We start from the raw sequence: 26,734 nt of genomic DNA, 5'->3' as shown, positions 1-26,734 counted from the left end.
GTTGATGGTTGGTTTGACTCACAAAGAGATCTATACATAAAGGCCCCAACAAGCTCTGGATGGATTCAAGTGCTGATGGCAGCAGCTGCTGGTCATTGCTGTTGCTGAGATGATAAGATTCCCAGTTGGCAAGGACATTCTCCTTGCCTGAAAAGTGCTTCGCGTGGGGAAGCACATTGTGTTCCAGGCACCAACCCTAGAACTCCTGGGCCATCCGGGACAAGGGAAATAAAATTGGTCCCACTATCTTGTTTATGTGTGCTATCACTGCTCTGTTGTCCATTCGAACCAGCACAGAGATGTTCGCCGTGCCCTTCAAGAAGTACTGCAGCTGCCTTCAGCTCCAGTACATTGACGTGGAGTTCCGTCTCTCTTATGCAGTCCACTTCCCTCCAGTTCTCACCTCCTGACAGACTGCTTACCATCCTAGCATCGATGCATCTGACTCTATTACCACAGATGCATTTGGCTTCAAAATTGGGGTCGAACTATTGTCCTGAAGGTGATCTTTCCACCATTGCAAGTTGGCCACTGCCTTTTGGGAAAGCTGCACTCTGGCTTGATAGGACTGTAACTGGTGTAGGGAGGTGATCTTCAGGTGCTGTAATGCACGAAAGTGGAGAGGGGTTGTGTGGACGAACCACTGCCTTGGTAACTACCAGTGTTCCTATGACATGAGCCAGTTTCCTTATTTGCACTGTCTCTGCAGACAAGAAGAGGGAGACTTCCTTCTGGATGAAGTTCACTTTCGACTCCGGTAGGGATATAATCATTTCCCTGGTGACCAAAAAACTCCAACCTGTGGGTGGGCGATGTCACACTCTTGGGGATGTAGATGACAAAACCCAGGGCTATCAGAAGCCACAATACTGTGGATAAATCCTGGAACAGTGGGTGCTGCCACTAACAGGTTGTCCAAGTACAGAATGGAGTGGATGCCTTGCTGTTGCAGGAACTGCACCACTAGCTGTGTCAGTTTTGAGAAGATATAGGGCCGGTGCAGTGCAGAGTTCAAATGGGAGACATTGGAACTGTACAAACCTGTGAGTTGCTGTCTGGAAGGCAAGGAGTTGGTGAAACTCCTGGGCTACTGATTGGTCAGGTATGCATCCTTTAGGTCTACCTTGCCTAATACCCACTCTTGCTGGACCACTGTATAGGCAGTATAAACAGTCCCTCCATCTTGAAATGAGGGGCTTCCAGGTACGAGTTGATGTATCTCAGGTCTAGTATTGGCCTGTATCCTCCTCCGTTTTTGGGTACTACAAAGGACACCAGGACCTGTGATTGTAGGGCCATCTTGGCTGCTCCTTTTTCTAGCAGCTTGTCCACTTCCTCTTGTAGGATCAGTGACTGGTCCTCTACTGGGGAGTGAAAACCCACTGACGATATGGCCAACTGCTGAGAGGAAGCTGGTAGCCCTTGACTGTGTCGAGTACCCAGCTGTCATGAGTCAGTCTGCCCCAGTTGTAGTGTTGTTCCAGTATCAGCTAGTTATTACAGTTCTAGTTCCAGTTTTGGAACCATAACCTTTAGAATTATTCTTCAATTTCTATAACAACACTTATTTTAACTAAAGTATTAGCTACCAAAAGCTCATAATGAATTATGTGCACAGATGCTCAGTAATAAGTTATATGCTAGTCTTGCCAGATTTAATCGTTTCGTGTATGCAGCTAATTATTAGAAAAACAACTATTATAACACCACTATTTCAAGTCCTTTGAGGTAACTTGAATGGTGGCATGGTACAAAAGACCTGTAGAGCTAATTATCAAACACTGAACCAGACATAACAATGTGACTGAACCAGCATTGCTTTTGGCATTCTCTAGCTAATCAGTTGTTTCAAGCATACATGGTTGTAATACATACAGCTATTTATGCAGTTACCTACTATTATGCATTGTGTGTTTTTGTCATCAGAAAAAAAATCGTGGTCTTGTAAAGAACATAAAATCTAATTGGCAATATGGTTTAATGACCAATTCCAGTTTCAGTATTAGTTCCAGTAGTTGATGAAATTTCTTTAATAGTTCTAGTTCCAGTTTTGAGGAAAGCAAAATTATTGTTCCAGTTCCAGTTCTAGTTCTAGAACTGGAATAAAAATGGAACTGTAATTATTTTAGTTCCAATACTGAGTACTGGAACAACACTACCCAGTTGGAGGCAAAAGGTAGTGTTCTCCCCCTACTGGATGCTGAGAAAGTAGAGCCAGATCCATTTGTAGGGCCAAGAATGTGTTTGATGGCGGGGAAGCTTCATTAAAATTTCCCAGATTTCCCGAGAAAATTGTGAGGTGCTGAACCCTTTGAGATGAAGGTTGCTTGCTTCTGAGAGCTTTGTTTGTTGTAGGGAGTGTTGTAGCAGCCCTGCCGGAACCCCTGACTGCCAACAGGGCCTTTTGGAAAAAACTGCTCACTTGTATGCCTGAGGGTGGACTGGCGAGGTCTTTCATACGGATGATGGCGACGTGTAAAAGCAACAATTTGCGATAGGGACTCGTCCTGCTCAACTTCCTTTTTACAGGATGTAAAGTCTTTTCCAAATAAGTGGTCGCCAGCAGTTGGCGCACAATCTTTACTGTGTTTTACAAGCGATCTATCCACTGCCTGAAGGATGGAATCTCATCACGTCTGGGTCAACAATGTGTTAACATTGCCTGACAGAACCAATATTCGTTGTTGTTTTTTTTTGTTTGTTTGTTGTTTTTTTTGCAGCAGTAAAATGCTTGATTAAGAAACCAAAAACAACATAGTCCATACATCATCTAGCTACAACAACTACTACGACTACAGACTATGCATACTACCTATAATTAAGGGAAAAGGGGATTGTCATCAATGTTTGTTGAACCACACCCAGAATGTCGTGCACATTGATTGTAGAGTCCTCTGAAAGTATTGTTTGAAATTAGGTCCGCCCACAGACATGTGAGGGGTCCAGCTGCTGACAGAAGTGCTGTCTGGATTGTATGCAGCTGGGTCTCACTCATTTCCTTATCTAGCACTGCGCAGAAATGTTTTTCCACATATTCATTTATTATAATTATATGTGGAGCATCAAACACATGAACATCACCTGTAGCTAGGCAGCTTGGATCAAAGGTGCTGAGGCCTGAGCCACTTAGATGGCTTCCATCTTCGTATTCCTTTGTAGAGTTGTTCACTAGTGGTTGTATTCCCTGGGACAGCTCTGTGTCATCCTCACTCCCCCTGGTTGGATCAACTCTTTGTGGTTGCTCCACAGGCTGGTGCCTGTTGGTCACCAAATTCTCTTGCTGGTGCCTGTCGGTCGCCAGGTTATCCTCCTGACAAATTATTATTATTTCGTTCGGGTTGGATGGCCTCGAAGAGTTGTCTATGCAGTGATACGTTGGAGGATAGCTTGTTAAATAGACCCTGAAAAGTATCGTCATCCATCACTCTGAGGAAGAATGTATCACGTGCTGCCCAAGCTAGAGAAAAGAGCACCAACTGGAAGTGGGAGTCACTTTTATACATTTTGCTTTAAAGTGCTGTCAGCAAGGGCAACACCACTTGTTTAACACTGTACCTTGTATCCGGAACCTCCAAAATACAATAATACAGTATGGTAGTACTGGATTGTGGAGGTTTGGATTTTTTTGGCCAAATGTGTATCGTGATTGTGATATTTATATTGTGATAAAAAAAAAATCTATATTGTGGCATCACTACTACCAAGTTGACTTTGCAGGACCTGTTAAAGGTCCACTGAAATGCTTGGCTATTATCAAACCTTGATAGGTTGGTGCATGTGATTTAGTCAGATTTTGCTTTTTTGTAGATATAGTACATTTTATATAGTGTTATTGTGGTTAGTCAATTATAGTGCATCAGACAAAAAAGTAACTTTAGTATATATGCATGAAGCGGCAGAAGTGTCCATGTCAGCAGGCCATTCTAAGTTGTAAGTCACTGCTAGCCACCGTACTTCCAGGTAGTTTTAAGTATATAAATGATTGTTGTCGCTTAGCAAACATAAGTTTTACACCGCAAACAAGGACTTCTCTGTCTAATCTACGTAACAACGTGTTTGACCCATGATCCCTCAACACCTCGTGTATCTCTCTAATTGTTGTTCCTTACAGCTACATACATATTAAAACAAGTACGCAGAAAAATTAGGAATTTTCAACTAGAGTAGGGACCATAACACACATCAATAAAAAGTACTGAAACAAGCTGGAGTAGTGCACGATATTAATTCACAGTAAAACGATACCATAATGGAAATGCACAGTAGGGATATAACACTTCTTATTGTTTTACCGTGAATTAATATCGTGCACTACTCCTGCTTGTTTCAGTACTTTTTATTGATGTGTGTTATGGTCCCTACTCTAGTTGAAAATTCCTAATTTTTCTGTGTATCTGTTTGTTAACTTTTTTTGTAAATAATAATTATGACTGGTGAACCCATGCATACCGCATCTGAAATGGCGCCGCATGTCCCAATTATCGTCTGAAAAGTGAAGTATCCATTATGCTTCGTTGTCAGCTATGTTCAATCTGTTACACAGCATTTCGAATCAAGAACTGTTATCCAAGCATTACCGAAAGAAATGGTGCCGTGCACCCCAGTTATATCAATTATCGTCTGAAAAGTGAAGTATCCATTATGCTTCGTTGTCAGCTATGTTCAATCTGTTACACAGCATTTCGAATCAAGAACTGTTCAAAAATCACCTCTGCAATCCAAGCATTACCGAAAGAAATGGTGCCGTGCACCCCAGTTATATCAATTATCGTCTGAAAAGTGAAGTATCCATTATGCTTCGTTGTCGGCTATGTTCAATCCATTACACAGCAGTATGAATCAAGAACTGTTTGAAAAGCACCTTTGATATCATAATAGCCACTATGACAAATATGGACGATTTCCATTACGAAGGGAAGCCATCACTTGCTATCACCAAATCAACATATGTAAGGCCTCTTCTGAAATATTGTTCAGCTATTTGGAGTCCTTATCTTGCTAAAGATATTGACGTTTTAGAGAAATTGCAGATGCGAGCTACAAGGTTGATTAGAGGCATTGGAAACTTGTCTTATTGTCAGAGATTAAAGTCCTTGGGTATGTACACCTTTTTTCGTCGTCGACAACGTGGCGACCTTATTGAAGTCTTTAAAATTCTGAATGATTTTTATAACGTCAACCCTAATGAATTTTTTACACCAGCTGTTAGTACCAACACTAGAGGCCATCACATGAAGTTGTTTAAACCACACTCCAGATTGAATGTCCGATCTAATTTCTTTACTCAACGAGTTATCAATCATTGGAACAATCTACCTAAGGAAATAGTTTCCACAAACACTGTTGCATCCTTCAAGGCAATGCTTGACAAGTACTGGGACAGCACAGGCCATGGATATGAACAAAGGCTTACAGCCTAATAACATTTTATTATACTCTTGTACGTGTATCCATTATGCTAATAGTAATAATAATAATAACACTTTTCGCTGCCAGCAAAGATGAATGGGACATAAAGTAGGACACTGGTAAGTCCATGAAGAATGCATTGTGCGTATTGCGGTATGCCAAAAGGCACCTGTCAGGCCGAAGCGACGTCGAACAGTGAAAAAATCAAACCCGTAGCCTTAGCTGTTATCGAGTTATGCTTATTTGAAGGCATCAGTTAGTCAGTCAGTTACTTACTTACTCAGTCAGTAGAAAATTCCGTTAAATGAATTATTTTTAAAATTCCGTATCAACTTGTTGAAAGCATTTCAGGTCGATCTGAAAGCTTGTTTTGGGCTTAGTTTCACCTAACCAATACTGCTTGATCGTCGTTAGGGGAAATTGAGGCTGTTTTTTGGGTGATATTATTTCGTGAGCCATGCCTACTCCTTTATAGTCCCTACTATACACTACTATCGTAGTGTATGATAAATAGACATGACAAAGAATTGAAAACATACAGTGGAAAAGTATCACTTGTTGGAAAGCTGATTATCTTGCCCGTCTCCTTTCCATTAACTGTATAGTATGTGTAAGATGCTGTTGAGGATCTAGATCTGTAAAGAAATATTTGGTCCAAGTGCATGAACAATGTGGTCGGACCAATTGTATCTTGCACAAATGGTTCAGCTGGACCAATTGTGACAACAAAAATGGAAATGTGGTCAGAATTTAAGCAGGTAACTAATTGTATTTCTCTGTGGGTCTCTCTAGCTACCCAAGTATGGTTTGCTGATGACGCTGCTGCTGGGTCACTTGCTGACCGGCTGTTTGGTGGAAACTGTTGTCTACCTTAGGTCCTGGTTATGGTACAAAATGAATTAATAATATCAGTAGTATGATAATCGTATCACAGTAATCCATTATTGTGATATGATTGATTTTGATTGTTTATTATACTCTCAGCATACGGACTATCCATTCTTCCATGCCGGAGTTTACATGTACAACATACAATAATACAGATACATACACAGAAACATGGCACATGACATAAGTATAAAAAGAAACAACAATACGATTAAAACAAAACAATAACATATACATTACAAGATGAAAGTTTTACAAACATTGATTAATCAGCAATCAAAAAATCAAATAAATAGTTCGCGAAAACATTTGGGCTAGACTGTCAAATCAGCTGGAAGACTGTTTCACCACATAGTTGCATAGTTGCCATTCCTCTAAAAAAACTTATTTAAACAAGATAACTTATAGTGATAAATACTGGCAAAGGTAGGTAAAGTTCTAGTACAGTATCAATGCTGAGTGCCAAACTGTAATGGAGGATTTAATAACAGACAGTGGTCCTTAAGAAACTGTTTGTGCATTGCCAGCAATGATCGATATTGAATAATAGATTCAAGTGACAGCCATCCAAGCTTAGAAAGGTAGGTGGAGACATGGTTGTATTTTCACTAGCAAAACACAACACGAATAGCTTGATTGTGAAGATGAAAAAGACGGCTTATCAAAAGTGAACTTAATGAAGTACTTCACACAAGCAAAGCATAATTCAATAAGATAAAACTAAGGAGTCCACCAGTATCTTAAAACACACGCTCTTTTTGATGACAATTAGACTATGGTACGCATAGTATGCTTTGAAGTTTTGTTGTTAATGAGGTATTTAAAATCCAATAGATACCTGCGGGTAGGTATCTAAACTGGTTAGATACCCGTGACAATTTTTTTGTCACATGCGTCATGTATTTTGCTGGATTCCAGTCACAACAGCCATCAGAAATCATCACTAGAGTGTGAAGAAAACATCGCTGGATAATAGAGATGATTGTATTCATCTAGGAAGCCTACCAGTGAGTGTGTTAACACTAATTCAATCAGGAAGCTGCCATTAGGCAGTGGCCAGAGCTGTACGAGCCATAGTCTAAATTGGTTATCGCCCAAATCCACGTTATCTTTGCTATTTTAGAGACCTTCAGAATGGCACAATAATCACCGAGGGCGAAGCCCGAGGTGATTATGTGCCATTCCGAAAGTCTCTAAAAGGTCATCATACCTGTGAGATTGTTACGCCTTCCACACCTGTGAGACTGTTACGTCTTCCACACCTGTGAGACTGTTACGCCTAAACCTGTTGCACCACACCCACAACAGTTGCAGTAAGAGGGTGAGATACCATATTTCTATATTTATAAACTGTTAAAAATATTTTGTCGAAGCTAGCATCCGACAAAAATTAATTACGCGAAAAATTTTTACCAAAGTAATATTCAAGAAGTCAGTTAACTGCTTTCTGGTCACCTGGATCGAGGCTTGGCCATTAGCATGTAAAGCATATGTCTTTGCTGCAGTCTTTTAAAAACAAAGATCTCCCTCATTCTAGAAGAGAGGGAGCTGTCTTCGTTTATTTTGTTGCACATTGGTAGGATGCCATTCCGTGATAGCCAGCTACGTACTACAGGACACATTAAAGGAAGTATATATTATGCACAGATATGCAAGTTGCATGGAATGAGCTTCTAGCTACAGCAATTCCACTACAGTCCATCGCTTGATTTGTGACAGATAACTTCTGAATCTGGGGTGCAGTCTCCATGGAACGGAGACGCCACACTTCAGTTTCGGTACTTGTCATTCTCCTTCAAAAAGGCCGTGTAGAATTAACAAAGTTACATAATTCATTGTTAAAAAATTTCGTCACTTGAGGACACAGGTGAAAATTTTTTAACACGAAAATTTAACTCGTGAAAATTTCTCACAGTTTATATTTATAGAAATACGGTAGTAGGCAAACGCACATATCTTGTTATCAATATCTAGGGTTGGGTAACAAGTAAAAGATGCAGGTGTTTGGCATAAAAATAAGCCTGTATTGTAGTGACAAAAAGGCACAACTTTTGCCTATGCAAAATTGAATAGTGAAGAAATCAAGTTCATAGCATTAGTCGTTATTGAGTTGAAAGTATCCGTCAGGAAGTTAGTTATAGAATTTTAGTAACACTTTAATATTTGATAGTTATTGATTGGAAGTGTTTTGGGTAGCACTAAAAGCATGATTATACCTAACCTAACCAATTGCCACGTTGTAATAATATATATGAAAAAAGTAAGGCTGAACTTTCTGATATACACACAGCACTACTGTACTCTCTATGATAGATATTAACTTGTTTGTTGTTAGTTAACCCTAACTGAATGTTTACACCTCCAGGATATGAGAGATGTCATTACTACAAGTATTCCAAGAGCACTATTTGTCACTGATACAGTCTTTACCACTCAATGATGACATGTTCATAGCAAGATTATATTCTAAACATCTACTACCAGGAGACATCAAAGCAACATTAAAGTCACTGCCCACACCAGCAAAAAAGGCAACAGAGTTCTTGGATCAGATAATTGAGCCATCCCTTAAGAACAATGATGTTACACCTTTTAAGAAGTTACTGACAGTAATGGAAGATAGTGGTAATGATTTATTAAAGAAATTAGCTAAAACTATCAGATCTGCTTTGGACAGTGGACAATCATCCACTGGTAGTGATAACGGTGAGTGATGATGTGTGAGAAAGTTAACATTTTCTACCAAACAAACTATGCTTAATATATCATACATTTTGAGCAATATCTAAAGGTACACATATCTCTAATTACGAAGCGTGTTTAGGTTGAATCTTGTTACTAAATTTTGAGATCTATTACAAAGTGTGTGCTAAATTTAAATAATTATACATACAACCAAAGCTGTATTAGCCCATGAAAAACTGTTGTGGTACCATGGATAGTCATACGGTGCAATGTTTGAGACTGTAACTTATATTAGGTGCTCTTGACAGTGCCATCAAATGCCATTCCTGTTCATTTGGGACCTCCATGTACCCTGCCTTACACATGTGAAATTTTGTTGAAAGATGAAGTTATCCATCTCCTTTAATTAAGTTACAGTAACTAGTAAATTCGCATGGTAATGGTATGCCTCACATATATTGTAAATAGCGTAATCTCCCAATTATCGGCACACAAGCTGTCTAACCTCATAACATCTGGCAGGAGCGTCATATCAATTGAAACTTTATATCACCAGAAATGTTTAGAACGCCTCTACAAAATAGTCTGGTTACAAGCACATGCTTAAATCTGGCAGGTAATTACAGGCACATAAGTACTGACATAGGATTTCAATTATCAGCAAGTGTACTGTATTATCGTCACTCCATTATTATTAATGCTTCAATTATTGGCACTTCCGTAACTAACTGCCTGTTTACTAATCTTCCAAGCCTTACAAAAATCCTTCATGTTTTATCAACCACATCCATCAATCACTGAAAAAATCACAGCTGAAAAACATTTTACATGGGAGATACAATTTTTTTAAAAACATGGCTTGCCATGTATAATAATAAAAATGTACGATAGCTTAAAGTCATGTAATATGGAGTCTACAGTACACAGTAAGGACAAATCAGTTCCCTTTCATTCTTATCCGTCACTACCTCAGAATAACAGCCTTCATGCACCCACCTTCCACAAACACATTGTACCCAAAGAAATACAGTCTCTTGTATTTGATCCTCTTCATAAGTCCGAAAACATAATAACACTAGTTATCAGTATCACCAGTAGCAGTGTCATCATTTACTGTGTTGTGTCTTGTACCTGAACAAGGGACACAATAATTCGACAAAGGAAACTAACCCTTCATCAGATGATTTACTGTCATTGTCACCTTCAATACATCGCGGCCTCTTGTTGCTGACAGCACTAGCAGCACTGTTACATATCTTACATGATATACCGGTACTTGCTTGATCTTCATTGTTTCTCCCTTTGTTTCTTGCAGCTGTCCTCCTTCTTGCTGCTTCCTCTTTCTTCTTCGCTGCTTCTTCCTTTTTCTAATATAAGTCAATTCACCTTCATGATCAGGAGGAGCAACACCAGATACGCTTCTACCAGGAGCTGAAATAGTTGAAAATGACTGAGGTGATTCTCTAGCATTACCAGTAGCTGAAATAGTTGAAGATTATTGAGGTGGTTCTCTAGCATCAGAAGTGTCAGTTGTCTCATCTTGTGTGGCGTGAGAAGCATCAACACAATATGGCTCAACAGTGGTGGCAATGTCAGCCATCTTATCTTGCACAGTGGGTGACTCATCAATAGAACACGGTTCAACAACAGTGGCAACATCAAATGGCACAGTGGGTGACTCACCAACACGGCATGGCTCAACAACAGCAGACTGTTCTAGCCAATCAGTTCCTCTTCACAACTCAAGCTAAACATGGTAGCCAGTGTGGTGTCACCTTGTGGCATTCAAAGGAGGTGGGGACAATTGTGCTGCTCTTGTTGGATGAGTTTCCTTTAGCCATCGTAAATACTCTGGATCTGGGAAGTCACAAAATTCCTCTCAAACCATTCAATCTGCTCTGACGTAACTCTTCACTTCTAATGGATGTGACAGTGCTGTTCCTTGTAGACTGACAACTAATGTTTGCATTGCTGCTACTATTGGCACCATTGTCAAGAGCATTAGGATTGAATGGATATATCTCACTCCTCCTGAATCCAGAAATTATATTATTAGGCACGCTCCATGCTTCACAAAGAAGTGGAGCGGGGGAGAGAAATCATACTTAGTAGTAAAAACTCTTCCTGAACAAACTTGTGGCAAGCATTTTGCCAATTCTGTTTAAGTGGCTTGAAGACACTAGAATCCAATGGTTGGCTTTCATGTAGTGGAAGGCACATCAAAACAACATCATTGCCTAAGCAATTACTTGATCAGTTTCGGTTGATAATGTGTGCTGTTCCCATCCAGCACTAAAAGCAATGGTCTAATTCCAACAGCATGCTTCAGAAAATGCTTATTCAGCCACCCTTTAAACAATTCTGTGTCAACCCAACCTGTACCATATCGTGTACCTGGAACTTGCCCCCTGGTCCATTCATAATTGAGGTCCTTTGCATCAAAAATGAAATCACATGTCCTGTTGCACCTACACAAGCAATAACAGTCACCTGGCTCTTATTACCGGAAGTTCTACTACGCACCTTCTTCTGTCCTCTCTTCGACACAATCTTTGGTGGTCTGTGATCTAACGGCATTCCGATCTCATCGACATTGTAAATCTGACTTGGGCTATCCATCAACTTGTTCTTCTGCAGGACATACATCAACTTATCAAAATAATCAGTCATTGGTTTCTTCGTTCATGCAATCCATTCTAATGTTGGCTATGGGATCACCTTTACACAACATCAGGTGGCTCTGCCTCTGCATAAACCTGTAATGCCAGCCATTTGATATTCTTCTACTTACTGACATCCTTTGCTTGTTATGAACTACATTTATTGCAATCATCTGTACCTGCTTTCTGCTCTTGCCATACCCTGCCTTAGCAGTATCCACCAAAAACTCTGCCAGTTCAGTCTCTTCAACATGTGATAAATATGGCTTAGGCCCAGCCATGAACGATACGGTCATTTATTCTATCTTGCAGCATTTGACTTGGAACAGTGTACTTTTGCTGCTCTCCAGATCTCTTGCCCGCCCTTTACGACATCAATGGCGGAGTGCATGCTTTCATCTGTCCACTGCTTTCGCTTCCTTGGGGCTGCTTGATGACAAAACTGCTGGGGCTGAGCGTAAACAAGGTCTTTCCCTTCCCCGTCCTTTTCTCGGCACATTTTCACTTCATGGCACCTTTGGACCATGCTCACCAGTGTCCCCAACACCAATACAGTCCTATATCAACAAGTAGTAATAGATTTCAGGAGTTAATAGGACACTTTTTACCTTGATTTCACTTCACTGCTCGTCACCACCTGTTCAAGAGACACTGTAAATTATTGAAGCACTATACCATAATCTTATGCCTATGATTTAAAATGCTTGTGTCGATAATTGAATGCTGCTGATAATTGGGAGCTTACGCTATGCATTGTTTGTTTTGAAAATAATTAATGTAGATTGCATGTACTTATTTCTACTACAGGTGAATGACTGGTGGAATGGGATGATTATGTTGTGTGGGCAATTTTAACCCTTAACTTGTAAAGGACTTTTGGGGAATGTATGTTTTAGGGATGCAACAATATGGGTATATACCATATTGCGTATTGCCTTAAAAAAATATTGCAATATATGCTGTATTGCAATATTTGGATTAGGGCCTTTGGTGATGTTAAAGTGCTAAACTTGTGACGGATTTAAGCTTCATAAGATACAGCAGATAGCATTAGTGTCATGTGGTGAATACCCACCAGTCAAAAGCTGCTTATAATGGCCATAAATAGCGGCATTACAGTACAAGTAGGCAGTACTACAACCAGCATTGTTTGTTTAGGATATGTGGCTTCTAAAAACATCAACAATTACATTCTGGTGGCTTTGATGCCTGTCCTCCAGGAGGGTGACAGCTGAATAGGCTAATTATCCACAAGCCACAGCTCATTACAACCCTGCAATATTATGCAATAAGCAATTTATCGATATGTTTCATCACACATATTGTATTGTATTGTGATAGAAAATATTGCAATATATCGATATATCAATATAAATCCCAGTGCGTGGGAGTATCAAAGTACCACGCTGGGTTATAACTACCATACAGCTAGACAGAGCAGCGCTGCTACTGTACGATATATTAGTTATCACCCAGTGATAACTAACTTATCACCCTGTTGCTGAGCCACTCAGTCTCGTTCATGACATCATAATAACCGCAAATGGTATTGTTTACCAATGGAACAAAGAGCCAAATAAGGAAATATTGATACAAAACGCCAATACAGAACTTAAACCAGCTAAATCTTAAAAGAAAACTGTTAATCCTTTACACAGTAATACTACAAGTTACCAATATGATAGTTTAACAAATGTCAAGAACAGTCTGTGACGATTTTTGCTCCAGCAATCACTCCCAACGGTCACTATGGTGAAGAACTAACTTCCTCTAGCTTCATTGTTCTATCTCAGACTACGGTAGTCACTTGTTGGAATTTTTTTCTCTTGCACACCACGCAACACCACCATACCAACTTCTGACGAAGGCGAATCGTACCTGGAACTACTGCTTCATAACACCGCCCTTCACGGCAGTTTATAGGCAGTATGCAAGGTCTCTCTTGTAGCTACGAAGTAGAATCTCAACACAATTTGGACGAAATCTTGAGCACAGTGATAGGAACTCAAACCGGAACTTAATTTACTATCCGTAAACTTCTGCGCACTCCCACGCACTGGGATATAAAATAGTTATATCCCGTATACTCGGATGATATCATTGTTATTACACTCAGAACAGGATATAACTATAACATATTGTTGCACCCGTATGTTTACACAATATGGGCACGCATGGCAACATTTAATCTGGCGCAGCTGTACCTTTGATTAGAAATAAGTTTCTAATCAGAAGAGCAGCCACACTGCTAGACTATGCGACATTAGGTGGGGTAACTTAATTCTTTATAGCCTAAAACTAACATTGATCGAAAGTCTGTTCACTGGGCTAGGTTAAATGAACACTGTAACTACAATGAACGACAGTGAGTCGCATCTCCGTGTTTCAAATTCTTGCCCTGTGTTCAATTTTGATTGTGGGCTTACTCATGTACGGCCAGACCGAGCCCAAGACTGATAGAAAATTTAATGGCAGAGCAAACGGAACTTGTTGCAAGATGTTAGGAGCAACCACCATCAAGTTACAGTATGAATTTTATAAATTTAAGGCATGTAAAGTTTTTTTTGTGTTTCTGTTTCCTTACCAAACATTTGCTTACATGGCTACTTTTGGCCTCATCATTTAGTGTTAGAGTAAAACCCCCAGATAAGTATCATTTTAATCCTTGTTACATCACAAGTAGAATGATGTATTGTTGAGCCCTAAGACAGCTGCTTCAAAATTTACAGCACTTTGTGCAAGGCATGCTTATTTAAATCTAGTTTTCGGGTTTAAGGGTTGATGAAGATGGCTTGATGTGTCAGACCTATATGGCACTATATGTCACTTGTGAATAGTAGATTCAATTTTCTCACTCCATCAATTTTGCAAAACACAACTTAGCTACTACATGCAATGCAAAGTAAAGTTCACACCTCACTATTTCTTATGCCCTTCTTTACATATGCGGTGGAACTTCAATTATCCTAAACTCTGGGGTCCACCTACATATATAAAAGTACATAACTCTGCATTATATCAGGTTGACACCATTCTTTTTTTTTTTGATGCAGTATGCATTGGTTCGCCAGTTATAGAAAGTAAACAAAACATGTGTAAGGAAAATCAGAAATTTTACATTTGAGTATAGGGATCATAAAGCAAGGAAACAAGGAAGGTTGTCTACACCTGCAGTTATACAAGTGGATATGTAATCCCTACTTTAGTCATGGCTTTGTATTATGATTGAAGTAGGAATTAAAATATCCACTGCAGGTGTAGATGATCTCCCCTGTTTCCCTACCCAAGCATAAAAGTTTTCCTCACCCTTGTTTTTTTATGATTTTGCACACTTCAACTATTAATTACTGGAAAGCGTTGTTGCCATTTTGCTTCTTTTTCAGCTTTGTTCTACCTGTTATACAGCATTGTAAATGAAGAACAGTACAATAAACACTGCTGCAATCAATCCAGTCAATACAAGAATTATGAACACTTCTCATACCAGGCAATGCTGTATAACAACAAGGGTGAGGAAAACTTTTGCATTGAAATCACCATGTGTTAGCACGAATCCACTTCTTTGAGGCAGTGGAGGGAGGGATTCACAGACAATTTTCTGCCTATTATGCTGGCTTGATATTTCAAAGCACCTATTATATAATAATGCTCAAAATTATGCTGGCATAATAGGCTGGTGCCTATGGTTAATTCCACCCAACAATAGGTAGATTTCTACATTATACATGCTATACATGCCTTATTTTGTAACTAAATATTTGATGTGTAAAATGCATCGATATAAGCAACAGAATTAGCCAGTACTGATAACTGATCCGATATACAGTAATAACACTAACACTCATCCTCATCATTATTAAATGACTCATATTAGTGACATAAGCATTGATATACAGCTTATTCTAGGCTAAAATGTAAAGTTAGATATATACCACAAGTAAAAGTTAACCCTTAAACCCGCAGCTGTTTTATAAAACGCAAGCACTGAAAACGCATAATCCAGTAATCTGGATTGCATGCATGCCTTGTGAAACTAAATTCTATAACACAAAAACTGCTAAAGCTATCTAACAACAACAAACACCATCTTACTCACCGTTAAATTTTGGTTTGAATGGTCCCATACTTCATTGCGTCCATCCAACCCAGAGATACTCACTCCACTTTGAATGAGTAAAAGAACTATCCGTCCGTCTTCCTTCTTCACATAATGATGTACAAAAGGCCATAACTCGGTTGTACTTCATCGTATTGACTTTTGTTTGGTGTCATATTACTCCTCACATGATGGCAATTCAGTTGATATATTGATATCACGTGACAACATCAATGTCGGATGAGCACAATGACAATACGAATGCGGAAGGATGCAAAATGATTGAGCGCATTGTAGTGGGTGAGTTCCTTGTTTGTATGTTGAAAGTTTATGTACGGATAGATAGCTTACTCTTTGCCAATTAATAAAATCTGTTTTTCTAAGCAATAGGATGAATGCGCTTCATGAGATATGCCTGTTTGTAACCACCTATGTAAATTGGCAAAAGTATTGTGCATTTTTTTATCAAATCCAGTTTTCTGGATTTTTTATCAAATCCACTTTTCTGGATTATGCGGGTTTAAGGTTTAAGTACATTTTACTGCTGCTATACAGTTGAGACAAGTGGCTGGTACTACATAGAAGCCTAAAACCTCAGGGCATGGCCTAAAACCTGACAGTTTACTATGGGCATGGCTTGGAGTCACTGCTAAACCATCTACACATTATGCAATTAAAATGCCAAATAACTTATGTCTATAGTCTCCCCCACATCATTACACTACACACTGCAGTGGAGATTAACATCAACTTTGACTTAATTTAAAAAAACCGATTAATTGGCTACTAGCCAATATCGGCCTGATACTGATTATTGGCCATTATGCTTCATTTTCAGCTATCAGTTGTAAATGAATACAGACAATTCCCAACTTAAACGTGATGGTCAGCACAGGGAAGCTACCATGAATTGACACCTTGGGTTGTCAGCAAAAGGAAATGGGACACAAAGGAGGACAAACATAAGTCCGTGGTGTTTCTGCAGTATATCAAAAGGCACCTGTTGGGCTAAAGCGACATCTCAGTGAGGGAATTAAGCCTGTAGCCTTAGTTGTTATCGATTGTCTGAAGGCATTAGTTAGTCAGTCAGTAGAAAGGTTATCTGAATGAGCATTTCCAGTCTCATACTTTTCAAGTTGATTACAATTAACTAATATCAAGGGACTATCAAGGCTGGTTTCTGGTCAATTTGTAGTGAGAAAATGATGATGCCTAATATACAGTACTACTGTACGTATGTGTGACAAAATAGTTGTCATACTTTATAGTCTCTCTCTCCTTCACTTTCTTTCTCCCTTTATCCTTACTCTTCAAAATAATTGAGGAGAAGCACCTTCTTCCCCTCCACTTAGTTATGCACAGTGCACAAGCATCCACTAACTGACTCCCAATTTCACATACACTATACAACAAACACTATGACATTACAAGTCATGATAAACTATATAAATCTTAGCTGACCATAAAAAACAGATAGAAATTCTGTATTGGTGGTATATGTCAGACATGGGGCCAAGTACATTTGAAAGTACTTAAGTAAAGTACAAGTACTTTTGAATTTTCCAAGTATAAGTACAAGTACTCTGGCGACAATCAAGAGAGTACTTAAGTAAAGTACAAGTACATGCTGGAAGTACTCAAGTAAAGTACAAGTACATTTTGCAGTAGCAAAATATACACTTATTCAGTGTATTGTAGTATGTAAGTGTACCTAGTGGGGTTGGTACTTTCAGGTTTTTGTCAACTATTCACTCTCTTAAACATTTAAATGCACTAACTTTAGCAGCAGCATTGTTTTTATTTGCCAGAATTCTATGACATCATTAATCGTGGCTACATAATACATAGTAAGGTTAGTGAAGGCACTAGAAGAATTGTACAATGCACCTTCATGCAATTTTGTTAAGTACCCACTGTGTACAAACTACGTACAATGTTTGCAGTACTTACAAGTACTTAAGTACTCAAGTGCATACAAGTACTTAGCAAAGTACTTGAGTATAAGTACAAGTACACTGGGGAAATTAAGGAAGTATTTAAGTAAAGTACAAGTACTTTCAAATCTGTACTTAAGTGTACTTAAGTGTAAGTACTCATGTACTTGGCCCCATGTCTGGTATATGTACAGTGTGGAAGATGAAATTACTGTTAGTTTATCATTTTCCATACCAGCTGATAACCATTCATCATCTACTGATGACTCAACTGATGAACCAGTAGCTACTAAGAGAGAAAGGAAGAGGACTAAATCCAAGAAGGGAGGAACTAAAAGGAGGAAGAGATCAGTCAGTACTGAATCAGGTTATTTTTTATACAATAAAAATTAGGGTTCCACCGACACAGAAAAATACCTACTGATTTGACACCAATGCCTAACAGTAAATTTCACCGATACAGATACCGATAATTGCCATACAATTTACACACCTCTCAAGTTAGCTATGTGTGACTGCTCTATTAGAATTTTTATTGTGCACAGTGACTGTTCTATTAGAGTATTTCGATCTTTTTCATGCAAACATAGTAAGTAGCAGTTGCTCAATGTTTAACAAAGGAATTCCTGCATCTTTCTAGAATTATGCTCAACACTATTTCCAGCCTGTTATACCCCACGTTTTGCTAGCATAGCATTTATGATGATAGTTATAATGATGACGATCGGCATGAGTGGCAATTAATCAGTATCGGAATACCTAAACAATCGATACCGGTCGATACCAAAATGCCTAATATCTGCTCCAATTTGATACCGATCCAATTATCGGTGGAACACTAATAAAATAATATTAAGTCTGCAACCATATTACTTTGTCATGAATCATGATAGTGGGGCTCATAATAGGGATTGCCCATGTCTTTTGCAAAAATCCTAATAGATTGCACACCTAAACACCACCTTGAAAAGCATCCTTTAACTCAAAACAATTATTTGGTGGTTCTTTGCAATGAGTATTAGTCCACTAGTGAGTATCAAGCAAAAAGGAAACAGTATGTGTATTTGTGACACAACTGAAATTTGCTGTTTGGTTCATATTATTCATAACATTATTTTGCTTCACTCATGTGCAGCAAAAGTTATCAACTCTTTCACGATAAAAAGTATACAACCATGCTTACTGAGTCCTTCCCCATGTCCATGACCTATTTTTTATTTTGTTTTAAGATCAAACTGGGTCGTATTTTCTTGCTCAGACGCCATAGCCATATATAATCAAAAGTATGAAGAGTTAGCTTTGCTCAGATTTTTGTTAGTACACTAATCACGCCAAGAAAAAACATCTAGGAGCAAGCCTTGGGGTTAAGCTTCCTGGCTTATTTGAGCTTAATACAACAGATTTGATTAAACTACCATAATTATTTGCTACAGTGTTAAAAGAGCTTTCTTTCTACCTCTGTTTCAATAGCTCATTTCCTCCAATCTTACCGTTGTTCTGTATAAGCTAATCTTGTCATTTTGTGGGTGCCACCATGTGGTGCCACATAGACCATACACCTGTACTACAGTACATGATTATGGTCTCAATCATTGTTGTCACACTTTGTGTCCTTACTGAATACACATGTACAGAATATGCTATACTGAGCTAGCTACATACTTGTCACAAAAACTCTGATGAGCGTAAGTTAAGCAAAGCAGTCAGTGACTTATCAGCCCAGCTAGAGACAGTATGTTCATAATGGCTTGGCTCATTGGAATGTGTGCTATGTGCATTCATTCACAAATCAGGGTGTCAATACTCTTAATTTATACCTAACTACAGATTCCAAAAAATAATATAATAAAAGTATCTAGCTAATAATCTCGGTAATCTTTAAAACTGATGAATCTATTATACTCATGTGTCTAGCAAGTTATAATCCATAAATGGATTTGAAATAAGTACATATAAACTAGAAAATTAAAAATTTAATAGGGACCGTTGAAAAAACCTATGGTCTCTAATTTTAGGTGTTCAAAAAATTCTGAAATTTAGAAAATTACATTCAAGCTACAATGAACTCTGTCAGACATATGTGTGCGATACTCAGCTGTATGGTCTGCAGTAATAGACAAATTTCATAAGAAAAAAAATTAACTGTTGTCCCTAGCAACCTAAATTTTACAATTTTTGTAGGTGTCAATGTCTCTTAAAGGATAGCACATATAAGTCACGAGATATGACTTTTTGAAGTTGTAATTTTCCCATACATTAATTGTATATGAGAGGGACACCAATTGCCCCTTCTTGGTAATCACATGCCCCCTCACATAGATATATATATGGGAAAACCACCAATTTTATAATGCTATATCTTATGACATATATATGTGACCATCTCAGTGAAAACTCGTATAGTTTGCACAACTTCCAAATTTCTTTTTATTTTCTCAGCATTATCTGCATTGTTCAAGGAATGGTTCACCAAGTTTCAGTCGATTATGGTGAGTAGTTTAGGAATTACAGCACTAGACAGTAGGAAGTGCAAGGAAACCAATTTGTACAGTGACTACACTAAAAATAAACTACAGGTGCTTACATTCGCAGCCATAACTTCCGTTTGGATTAGTCTAAAGAGTTGGGATTTGACTTACAATGTTCACCATGGATTGGCAGATTGACCAAGGATTAGTTTTTGCCCAGCAGTTACTTGCACATAGGTGTATGAAGTCAGTTTTATTGAAGAAACAGCAATGATTTTGTTTACATCTACCTCATCGTAAACAAACACACGTGACACGTAAACCATTGGGGCTACAGAAATTAAACAAAGGTTGTCAAACTCCCCATGAGTAGGCGAATAAGATGGTGTATAGGTTTAATTGATTTGAGTCTTCCTTCTCTGAGTAACGGCTCGAATAAAACTTGCATAAAGTTTTCTTTGTAACACACGTAATTTCATCATTTTCTTTAAATTTTGTTTTTCTCAATGCATGCTTGTGCGAACTAGACGGGTTTTCACTGAGACGGTCACATATGCTATCTTTTCAAAATTTGGAGAAGTTACTTTAGACATTATCATCAAAAAATAATGGGAAATTCAGGTTGCTAGAGGAGAGGCAACAGTTATTATTATGCGCTATAAAGCCTTATTATGGAATTTGTCTATTCGATTTGTAGCTTATGAGTTTCCATATGTTTATACTTACAATAAATTACATCATCACAAAATTGCATGGTTAATTAATTGCATGCTGTACAAAGCCACATAGCCGATTGTGTGGAGACACATTCCCATCCACCCACTGACGAACAACCCTCCCTATCTCCCCAATAGAGGCAGGCAAATGCCACCTCAGGGCATTGACAGAATTAAAGATCCCTATTATCCACCCCAGGTTCAAGGCCACCAACCCCTTGCCCAACAACATTTATACTCACAAGTACATACCATCACAAAATAGGACAGCTAGTTAATTGTATGCTGTACAAAGCCACGTAACCAATTGTGGAGACACTATACAACTCCTCCCTTACTCCTTTGCTTTGTGTGGTACCAGTAATTAGCTCATAATATGATAGTGACTTGTGTTACTATAATAGGTATTGACACAGACACTAGGCTGAGGAAGAAACATAAATCACAATTAACAAGTGAACTCAGTCCAGCATCACAAAACAGTCAGGCAGGTATGTAATAGAAATTGCAGTTCTGTATACCTGGATAGGGGTTTCTGTGATTATATAAGAAGCTACATACTAACCCGTAAATTTCCCACTTGAGGAGAATTTCCAAGAATATATTAGAAACAGTCCTTACAGAAGGTTTTAAAAATAACACAACACCAGGATTGGTATACTGAAGCACTGGGATTTTTTTAGGGCTAAAACAAATACTGTAAATACTCAAGTACTGGTTAAGGATTTACTGCTTAAAGTCAGTATAAAACTTGTCACATGGGTATGACTACAAGTAGCTAGTATTGGTGAACGAATACTCAATCGTTAACTCTAGAGAGTCTAAAAAACCATGATCATTTCAGCCCTAGTTTTTATTAGCATATCGAAAGTTAACAGTGCGAATCAGGATTCATAGGGGCACTATGTAAGGAATCTCCCAGACTGTATAACTGTGAAATATAACTTACAGACCACATCACAGCATTTGATCCAATTTGTTTTGTGACCAAGGTTAACATACCATCTTATCAACTTTCCTTTGAGGAATATCTATAACTAGTCTTTAATTTCGCTAGTAATATACCCTCAACCTTAAATCAATTCTTAAAACCTTCTGTAAACATCATTTCTAAAATATTCACTGTATCCTCAAGTGGAAAATTTTTTAGCATATATATATGGGCTATTCTTCTAATAAATTTGTGGAATTCCCTTTTGGTTGATATACGTACTGTATAGTACATTATCTACAACTATATACAATGATGACATTTCGAGTTGCTTCCAGCAATATTTGAATGGGAACTATACAGTTGGCATTAAGACAATGAGTATCATCAATGCCAAATATGTATTCAGCATTAAAACAGGGTCAGGTCACACAGGTGATATTTTGTCCAATCAAAATACTAGATATAGACATCCAATCTATTTTTTACTTATTTTGCTAACAAAGCACTTCAGAGAAAAAAATATGACACATTTGTATATCCAAGTCACTACTACTACTGACCCAGGTGACCCACTGACTAGTGTGCTAGACCACTATGTTACCACCAAACCAGTACAAAGGTATTCATTTTCAAGTGTCATAAACTCCAGTTATTAGGCCCATATTGCTTGTTAAGCGGACATGGAAGTAAGCTGTGAAGTTCAGGTTACAATGAAGGGTACAGTGAAACCTCAATTATCCGAATTAATTGGGGAAAGGGTGTTCATATAATCGAATAGTATGTAAAATCGAACTTCCATACATTTGTATACAGAGCTTGCTCAACTACTCTAATAAAGCATACACTTGTTAACAAAATACTCTAATTGAGCAGTCAATTTGGTGTTCAGATAATCAAGAGTTTGGTTAATCGGTGATCAGTGTTCAGATAATCAAATTTCCACTCTAATTGGAAAAGGCGGATATGGTCGGACACGGACACGGACATGGACATTTTCGAAATACACTTTTACATTTATACAACATTTAATTTTCATACCTAACATTGTTCTGTACAGTTGTTTTCATTTCTAGACACAGAGACTTCACTTCCAGACACTAAGATAGGCTTTGAGTAGCGCTTATTTGTACTGTTGTACACATGCTACAGTAATCTAATGCATACTCACAGAGATTCAGCTGGCATGCCCCAACTTTGCCTTACAAGCCAGTACCTTAGTAGGTATAAACGCCTGCAGCTTACACTGAAAGCTGAGAGCTCCAAGATCTGGCGTAAGGACAGTAAACTAGGGTGGATCTCTATTATTACATAACTTCATTAGATTTCTAGAACACTTGTACAACAGTACATCATCTATAATACTTGTAGTTGCTAGCCAATCCTTAGCACATGTGCTTATAAATGGATAAGCACTACATGAAGACCATGTCTGGGCCTAGAAGTGAAGATTTACTGCTAGTGGACATTTAATCCTTAATTTAGTCTACCTACCTATTACGGATTAAACGTCCACTAGTATATCTGCAGGTGTAGGCGATCTCCATTGTTTCCCCACTTTTCCTATGATTCCTAATCAAACTTAAAATTCTTAATTTTTCCTTATACTTGTTCCAAAATTACACTTGATGTAATTGGTTAATGTACAGGTTTTGCTGAAACAATCAAAAGTACTAACTTATATGTTCCATTTACTAGTGGACTGGTTAGCTGCTGGGATGAAGGCTACATATTCTAATATGGGAATTAAAAAATCTCCTGAAGAAAAGGATACATGGCCACCAACTATAGTGAAATCTTATGTCAGCCTGGCACTGATGTATCAGAAAAATTTACAAACTAGTAAAATAACTGCAGAAGCAACTCATATACGTACAAAAGGTAATATCAGTGATATACCTCAATCAATTCATTGCAAAGAGCTAACTTTGGAAGATATTTTCCTTCCTATGTCGAGTAAGGAGGTGAACACAATTCTCATTGAGGGTCATCCTGGAATAGGAAAGACAACTCTTGTTAAGGAGATTTGTGTTGGATGGGCTGAGGGTAAGCTACTCACCACTGACAAACTGGTACTCCTCCTGTTGTTAAGAGATCCTAATGTACAGAGAATTACTAATGTACAGCAACTGATAGAACACTTCACACAGTCAACCAGTAAGGTAACACAACTACACAGTTATTTAGAAGACAATCATGGAGCTGATGTCACCTTGATCATTGATGGCTTTGATGAACTGAGTAATAAGCTCCGTAAAGAATCATTTTTTGTTCATTTAATTCAAAAGAAAACTTTACAAAAATCTAGGGTGGTGGTGACCTCTCGTCCCCATGTCTCTACTTGTATACACGATATTGTAGATAGAAGAATTGAAATTCTTGGATTTGACCAAATAAGCAGATTAGAGTATATCAAAGAAGCCCTACAAAACACTCCTAAGCTGGAGAAGTTACAGAATCATTTTCAACAATATCCAAATATTGATGCCATTTGTTATATTCCTTTAATAATGTCCATCATTGTATTCCTTTGTATGTGTCAACCAGAGGACCTGCCACCAACTGCTTCTAAAATGTATCACAGTTTTGTCTTACACACAATTTGTCACTATCTGAAGAGGACAGGAAAGTTTGCTGAGGATGAACGCATTAATAAAATGGAACACTTACCACAGTCAGTCCAACAAGTACTACAACAACTACAGAAAGTTGCATTTGATGGTCTTGTAGAGGACAAAATAGTATTCACAATGGATGACTTACCTGACATGTGCAGGGATGATCCCACTTGTTATGGACTATTACAATCTGTTGAATGTTATTGTTCAGATGAAATTGGTACACCAACCAAATCCTTCAACTTCCTACACTTGGGAATACAAGAATATTTTGCTGCCAAATATGTAGCAACCTTACCAGAGGATAAGGTGTACACACTAATGAAAGAGTCATTTCTTGCTACTGATAGGTATTTCCATCCTAATAGTGAGAGTGTCCGCCTCTCCAACATGTGGATCATGTACTGTGGTATAAGCGGTGGACAAAGTAATTCTTTAAGATTTTATCTCTCACCAATTAAAACAGTGCTGTCACCATTTAGAACAGTGCTGCCACCATTTAGAACAGTGCTGCCACCATTTAGAACAAACAAAACTCCAACACATATTTCATCATCTTCATTAGTGATGTTCAGTGATGATGAAGTATCTGATGACAACACAATATATTCACCAACTGACTCAGTGATGTCACATCGACAACAAACTGCAGTACTAGATACATCATCTACCACACCTGTGATGTCACACTGGCTAGGTAATCCCCTACCATCATCTTCCTTAATAGCATCATCAAGTACTTCCTTATCATCAACTGAAACTACACTATTGTTTGCTAATACTGTAGAAGAGATGACTGCTCCTTCCCAACAAGGATCAACTTCTGATCAGGAAATATCCAACACTCTAACTATCTCACAAAACATCTTGAAGGTCCCAGTGAAGGTTCTCTACTTGTTCCAATGTTTCCAAGAGGCTCAGGATGACAAGTTATGTGATATCTTGTCCAAATCATTTGATAGTGGTAAGATTGACCTCCATCACCATAGGCTCCTTTCACACCAAGTGGTGTCCCTGGGATTCTTTCTATCAAGATCACACAGGAAATGGAAAGAACTAAACCTGTTTATGTGTAACATTAGAGATCATGGCATAAAGCTATTATACCACTACATTTGTGGAGATATAACAAACAAACAAGAAGCGACAACAATTAATCTTATGGGCAATTTTCTTTCTGGAGCATCATCACCTCTTATTGGTGATATCATCACTCACCTTCAATCACATACTCTGAAGTTAGGTCATAACAATATTACTAATGTGAGGGACATCTCCACTGCAGTAATAAACACTAACACAGTCAAAGTGTTATACATGATGAGTAATGACCTCACATCACAAGAAGCATCAGCAATATCTGATATGATGACCTGTTTGGAGGAGTTGTACATCAGTAGGAACAAACTTGGTGATGATGGAGCAGTTATAATATCAAAAGGAATAACAAAAAGCAACACACTGAGAGTATTGAACATCAGTGACAATAACATCACATCCACAGGAGCTATAGCAATTGCAAACAGTCTACACAACACCTCACTGGAGGAACTAGACATGAGTCAAAATGCTATTGGTCAAGATGGAGCCACAGCAATTGCTCAAGCCATTACTAATAACAAGACACTAAAGCAACTGAACATTAGTATATGTGAAATCACAGCCATAGGAGCTACAGCAATTGCAAACAGTTTACTACACAACACCTCACTGGAGGAACTACACATGAGTTGCAATGCTATAGGTGAAGATGGAGCCACAGCAATTGCTCAAGCCATTACTAATAACAAGACACTAAAGCAACTGAACATTAGTAAATGTGAAATCACAGCCACAGGAGCTACAGCAATTGCAAACAGTTTACTACACAACACCTCACTGGAGGTACTATACATGAGTAACAATGCTATAGGTGAAGATGGAGCCACAGCAATTGCTCAAGCAATTACTAATAACAAGACACTAAAGAACTGTTACTGTGGGGTGATGATACAATAGATGAACAGTCAGCCATGATAATAATGAGGAGCCTACACCATAACAACTCTATCACTAGAGTGTGGCTTCCTTATAGACTTAAGTATAATGATAATGTGAAGAGAGAAGTTGAACACATCAATAATACAAGGAGAAAATCCAATGTACAAGAATTACTTATTACTGATTAATGTGCGTGTCTATATATAATATTGCCTTTAATTGTTTTGTACTTGTCCTTATACGGTTTGTGTGTGTGTCTTTGTATTATTATTGTGTGTTGTATGTATTTTGCTCAGACATGGAAGAAAGGCTCTGCCAAAAGTCATGACTTTGAATCAAAAATCAAATT

General features: G+C 38.2%; 2 protein-coding genes across 2 annotated transcripts in view; both read left to right on the top strand.

Annotated features, from left to right (window-relative positions):
* Positions 1-24,887, top strand: part of LOC136253918 (protein NLRC5-like) — a 30,835-nt gene extending 5,948 nt beyond the window's left edge. The window contains exons 2-6 of the mRNA XM_066046577.1: positions 8,663-9,003; positions 17,911-18,039; positions 21,261-21,347; positions 23,486-24,806; positions 24,872-24,887. Coding sequence (XP_065902649.1) covers positions 8,673-9,003; positions 17,911-18,039; positions 21,261-21,347; positions 23,486-24,806; positions 24,872-24,887 — 1,884 coding nt within the window. The 5' untranslated portion in view covers positions 8,663-8,672. The remainder of the gene's footprint in view (positions 1-8,662; positions 9,004-17,910; positions 18,040-21,260; positions 21,348-23,485; positions 24,807-24,871) is intronic.
* Positions 24,888-24,911: 24 nt separating this feature from the next.
* LOC136252471 (leucine-rich repeat-containing protein 74B-like) lies at positions 24,912-26,734 on the top strand. The gene has a single exon (XM_066044904.1). The coding sequence runs from the start codon at positions 24,973-24,975 to the stop codon at positions 26,401-26,403; it is 1,431 nt and encodes a 476-aa protein (XP_065900976.1). The 5' UTR covers positions 24,912-24,972; the 3' UTR covers positions 26,404-26,734.

The sequence above is a fragment of the Dysidea avara genome, chromosome 4 (genome assembly GCF_963678975.1).
Source record: "Dysidea avara chromosome 4, odDysAvar1.4, whole genome shotgun sequence".
NCBI classification, from domain to species: domain Eukaryota; kingdom Metazoa; phylum Porifera; class Demospongiae; order Dictyoceratida; family Dysideidae; genus Dysidea; species Dysidea avara.
Note: the sequence above shows the minus strand (reverse complement) of the source record. Positions and strands in the feature narration are given on the sequence as shown.

Coding starts and splice junctions, on each gene's coding strand:
- LOC136252471 (XM_066044904.1), top strand. CDS start 24,973: ATGTTCAGTGATGATGAAGTATCTGATGACAACACAATATATTCACCA.